This window comes from Eutrigla gurnardus (genome assembly GCF_963514095.1).
Source record: "Eutrigla gurnardus genome assembly, chromosome: 8".
NCBI classification, from domain to species: domain Eukaryota; kingdom Metazoa; phylum Chordata; class Actinopteri; order Perciformes; family Triglidae; genus Eutrigla; species Eutrigla gurnardus.
In genome coordinates, this window is record NC_139922.1 from 26,224,449 (window position 1) to 26,229,136 (window position 4,688).

Consider the following 4,688-nt stretch of genomic DNA (forward strand, 5'->3'; position numbering starts at 1 on the left):
TCGTTATCGTTATCTAATAACCATCAAAATTAAATACATTTTGGTAAGAAAGAAACCTGAACACCTGAAAGGGTTACTATATAAATAAATATAAATGCACAGTCGTTTATTTCAGGGGACTTTTTTTCATAATTCCACCTTTATTTATTTCAGGAGACTTTATTTCATAATTCCACCTTTATTTATTTCAGTAGAATTATATGTGCTAATGCAGCATTTAGTTATTTACGTGTACTTTTATTGCATAATGCAACATGTATTCAATTATTTAAGGGAACTTTTATTTCATAATTCCACCTTTAGCAATTCAGGGGGCTCTTCTAAGAGGAACCAGTGAAATTTCTAAATGAGCCAACGGTTGTTTAAGTCACGGACACAACGTTCCATTCATGGTTTAGTTTATTATCAGGTTGGCTACTATCGGAGCCCGGGTCCACGTTCTAATGAGCTGTAAAATCCAAATGCCGTTAACTTGTTCTAACAGGAGGTGGGCAACCTGTACGACATGTTCCACACCAGGAACAGCCTCCACAGAAGAGCCTACCAGCACCCAGTGGCCAACATCATCGAGACCATGTGAGTAGCCTGTCGTTGTCTTTACATCACGATTCGCCGTCCCTCGTACGATACGCAGCAGAATGGTGAAAAAATTACATGTTTGGTTTTAACCAGGATCACAGAGGCCTTCTTAAAAGCAGACAAGTACATCCAGATAGAAGGTTCGGAGGGGGAGACATTCACTCTGTCCACAGCCATCGATGACATGGAGGCCTACACCAAGCTGACAGGTCTGTAGAAACCCTTCAGACACAGGGAGGAGGTGGGCGGTCCGGTTCTGAAGAGTGAAGCCAAGGCTGAAGTGCCTTAAGCTGTCATTCTCTCTGCTGGCCACCAGGGGGCGACTCCTCTCTGGTTGTATAGAAGTCTATGAGAAAATGGTCCTACTTCTCTCTGCTGGCCACCAGGGGGCGACTCCTCTCTGGTTGTATAGAAGTCTATGAGAAAATGGTCCTACTTCTCTCTGCTGGCCACCAGGGGGCGACTCCTCTCTGGTTGTATAGAAGTCTATGAGAAAATGGTCCTACTTCTCTCTGCTGGCCACCAGGGGGCGACTCCTCTCTGGTTGTATAGAAGTCTATGAGAAAATGGTCCTACTTCTCTCTGCTGGCCACCAGGGGGCGACTCCTCTCTGGTTGTATAGAAGTCTATGAGAAAATGGTCCTACTTCTCTCTGCTGGCCACCAGGGGGCGACTCCTCTCTGGTTGTATAGAAGTCTATGAGAAAATGGTCCTACTTCTCTCTGCTGGCCACCAGGGGGCGACTCCTCTCTGGTTGTATAGAAGTCTATGAGAAAATGGTCCTACTTCTCTCTGCTGGCCACCAGGGGGTGACTCCTCTCTGCTTGTATAGAAGTCTATGAGAAAATGGTCCTACTTCTCTCTGCTGGCCACCAGGGGGCGACTCCTCTCTGGTTGTATGGAAGTCTATGAGAAAATGGTCCTACTTCTCTCTGCTGGCCACCAGGGGGCGACTCCTCTGGTTGTATAGAAGTCTATGAGTCCTACTTCTCTCTTGATGTATTATCTCAGTATTAAATATAGTGAGGGGATTTGATCATGTCTGTGTTTTTATGCTGAAAACCACATTGTAAATTAAGATGAATTCAGTGACTTACTGGTGACTGCGGTGTCTTTGCTTGAACTAAGCTTCAGTTTTTCTTGTAGATCACGTTTTTGAACAGATACTCAACTCCTCCTCTAAAGAGCTGAAGGAGTCCAGGGACCTTCTGCTCAACGTCGTCTGTCGACGCCTCTACAAGTGTCTGGGCCAAACCCAGCCAGAGGAAACCGGCAGCGTCAACCGGGTGTGTGTTTGTTACTTTTTATAGTGTGCATCCTCAGCTAAGAGTTATTCCAGTCGATGATGATTCTCCAAATTATTGACAATTCATTTTCAATAAATTATACTTGTTTTGTCTGCAAAAAACTACTGGATATCCTGATTTGGATTTTTGTACAAAAGCTTTATGCTATGAAACCACCATGATAAAAAAAAGGAAGGTAATCTCATGTAATGAAATGGGCTTCATCACTTCTTCATCTTCCTCGTCGACAAGGAGATGATTCACAGCTTGGAGGAAGACCTGGCTCGAGCCAAACCAAGCGGCTACCCGGATGTCGGTCTGCAGGCAGAGGACTTTGTAGTCAGTGTGAGTGTTTAATTCATTCTTGTAAACATAGCACTGTGCTTTTATTTAGTTATGCATTTTCATATTAAGCTAATGCATTTGCTTTTAGGTCATCTCTATGGACTACGGGATGAAGGAGAAAAACCCCATCAACAACGTGCGTTTCTATTGCAAGGCCGACCCAACCAAAGCCATCAAGATCAACAAGAAGCAGGTCAGAGCTGCAGACCACGGAAACCAAATCTTCATCCGTCTTTTCTTCGGTTTTGTCTTCGTCTGTAAAACGATAAGCTGCCGTCTTTGTCGCCAGGTGTCTAGACTTCTGCCGGAGCAGTTTGCTGAGCAGCTGATCAGAGTCTACTGCAAGAAGACGGACGAGCAGAGTCTGGAGGCAGCCAGGAAACACTTTGTGCAGTGGTGCATGGACAAGAACTTCTCCAAGCCCACGGTAATATTTATGTGCAGGGATCCCCCGGAGTCACAGGAGACGGTGGTGTGAAGCATTAAATAAGCATTAACTACATTTACATTTACATTTAGGTCATTTAGCAGACGCTTTTGTCCAAAGCGACTTACAATAAGTACATTTGTCAAAAGAAGGAAACAAGGAAACCACAACGTATCATTGCTGATAAAGTAGTGTTAGGTCCTCATCTGAGTAAAGTAGTACTTCAAGAGCAACAGTGCTACGATCAGAGTGCTATAGGTAAGGGGGGGGGGGGGGGGGGGGTGTTAGTGGGTCATGCTATGTAAAGTCGAGGTGAAGTCTGAACAGGTGAGTCTTGACTAGCACTCCAAGACAGCAATGGAAGGTGAACTGGGCGTTGAGTCTCATTTGCTCGTCATGCACTGGCTTTATTGCTTCTTCTTCAGATCAGCACTCTGAGCTTTTGTTGGTCAGAATCTAACTTTCATTCTGTTTTTCTTTTTTTCTTTATTCACACACAGGACGGAGACATCATAGCACCTGAGCTGACCCCTCTGAAAGCCAGCTGGAACGTCAACCCGGGTGGGGAAGGGGAGCGTGATCGTGGAAACGACAAGAAGAAAGCCAAAGTTCAGCTTTTCAAGTAAGAGGAAGCGAGCGATCTCTGTCACACATTCGGCAGACGAGACGGAGAAGATAATATTTTTCTATGAGGTGAGTGTTGAGCTCAGCAAATGAGGACGGGAAAGAAATATATAAACTCTATATCCTATATTCAGGGCTTGTACTCAGGATGCAAAAAATCAATATCTTACTGGTGGTTTTAGTTCAATCAGGTTTTTGATTTGGAGCTGCAGGTGTTTTAAGTTGATTCCTTGTTTCTGTCCAGTAACCGGCATGTTTTACACCCTGAGCAGTAAATCATGGTCAGTAGAATGTATTGCTTTGAACATGTGGGCAGTATATTTATATTTATATACAGCTCATTTGTTTTAAGGAGGGGGGGACTTTTAATATAGTACTTTGAAGTGGTTGTGTTTACTTTGCACGTTTATATTTTTCAGATGTGTGTTGTGTGGCGTTTTATTTATTGTTTTTACAGTAAGTCGCTCAACTTTCCCACCATTTTATTTTCCTTTCAACTTATAGATCTGTGCATTTTAGATTTGATTTAGGATCGTTTCAAATGTTTTTCCTCTTAGCAAAATATGATTTGATCTTGCCTGATAGCTGGTTGTGTTATTTTGCTGATTGTGTTCCGAAGAACAATATTTTTGATGAAGAGAAGAAAGCAAAGGAATGCAGTGAGTTGTTGGGGACCTGTGAATCCTGTTGAAAAGGGGCTGGAAACTGTTTAAAATAAAACTCCTTTCTCTCCAGTTGTGTCCTGATGTAAGTCCACTTGTTGAACACCAGAGGGCAGCATGCACTCAGTTAAGTCAGAGACTTCCCTGAAATGTTAGGATGCTTTTACAATCCCAACAAATAAACACAAAACATCAGGAAATGTATCAGAACCGCTTTACACCGGATGAATAAATGGAACAAATACGCCATCCAGAAAGTGAAGGGATACATATGTATCTTATTTTTAAGATGTAATTGCATTGGATCATTAAAGAGTAATGTATAAATCAGTCAGTGAAGGATATATGAACAAAGCCCTCAGGTTAGTTTGGTGGATGAAAGAGCTGCTCAAGTGAAGATTTCTGGCTGATAGTCTAAGAAAAAAAATATTTTAAAGATAAACATCAAAGATATACATACACAGATATACTCTGTAAAATGAAATACATTTTGAAGACACTACAGATGAATAGGGGAAAAGGAAAACATATGATATCAGTGACGTTCTTGGCAGCTATATGAGCAGGAAATGAAGGCACAGATATAATTTCTAAGCATCCACTAATGTAAATGAATCGGCTTGTTTCATATGAAAATAAAACTTTATCTCAGTCTCCTGCAGTAACACTGAAACAACACCAGAGGGCGCCATACACTTATGAGTCCCCATGTCCTGACCATTCACTGTGCTTGACTTGTTCAGGATGATATTATGATACAGGATG

At 42.4% G+C, this 4,688-nt stretch overlaps 1 protein-coding gene across 1 annotated transcript in view; it reads left to right on the forward strand.

Annotated features, from left to right (window-relative positions):
* The window catches only part of LOC311017528 (deoxynucleoside triphosphate triphosphohydrolase SAMHD1-like), a 10,977-nt gene extending 6,982 nt beyond the window's left edge, over positions 1-3,995 (forward strand). Inside the window, exons 10-16 of the mRNA XM_084015930.1 lie at positions 485-576; positions 673-788; positions 1,726-1,865; positions 2,118-2,210; positions 2,299-2,403; positions 2,500-2,637; positions 3,138-3,995. Coding sequence (XP_083872056.1) covers positions 485-576; positions 673-788; positions 1,726-1,865; positions 2,118-2,210; positions 2,299-2,403; positions 2,500-2,637; positions 3,138-3,263 — 810 coding nt within the window. The 3' untranslated portion in view covers positions 3,264-3,995. The remainder of the gene's footprint in view (positions 1-484; positions 577-672; positions 789-1,725; positions 1,866-2,117; positions 2,211-2,298; positions 2,404-2,499; positions 2,638-3,137) is intronic.
* Positions 3,996-4,688: the final 693 nt, after the last annotated feature.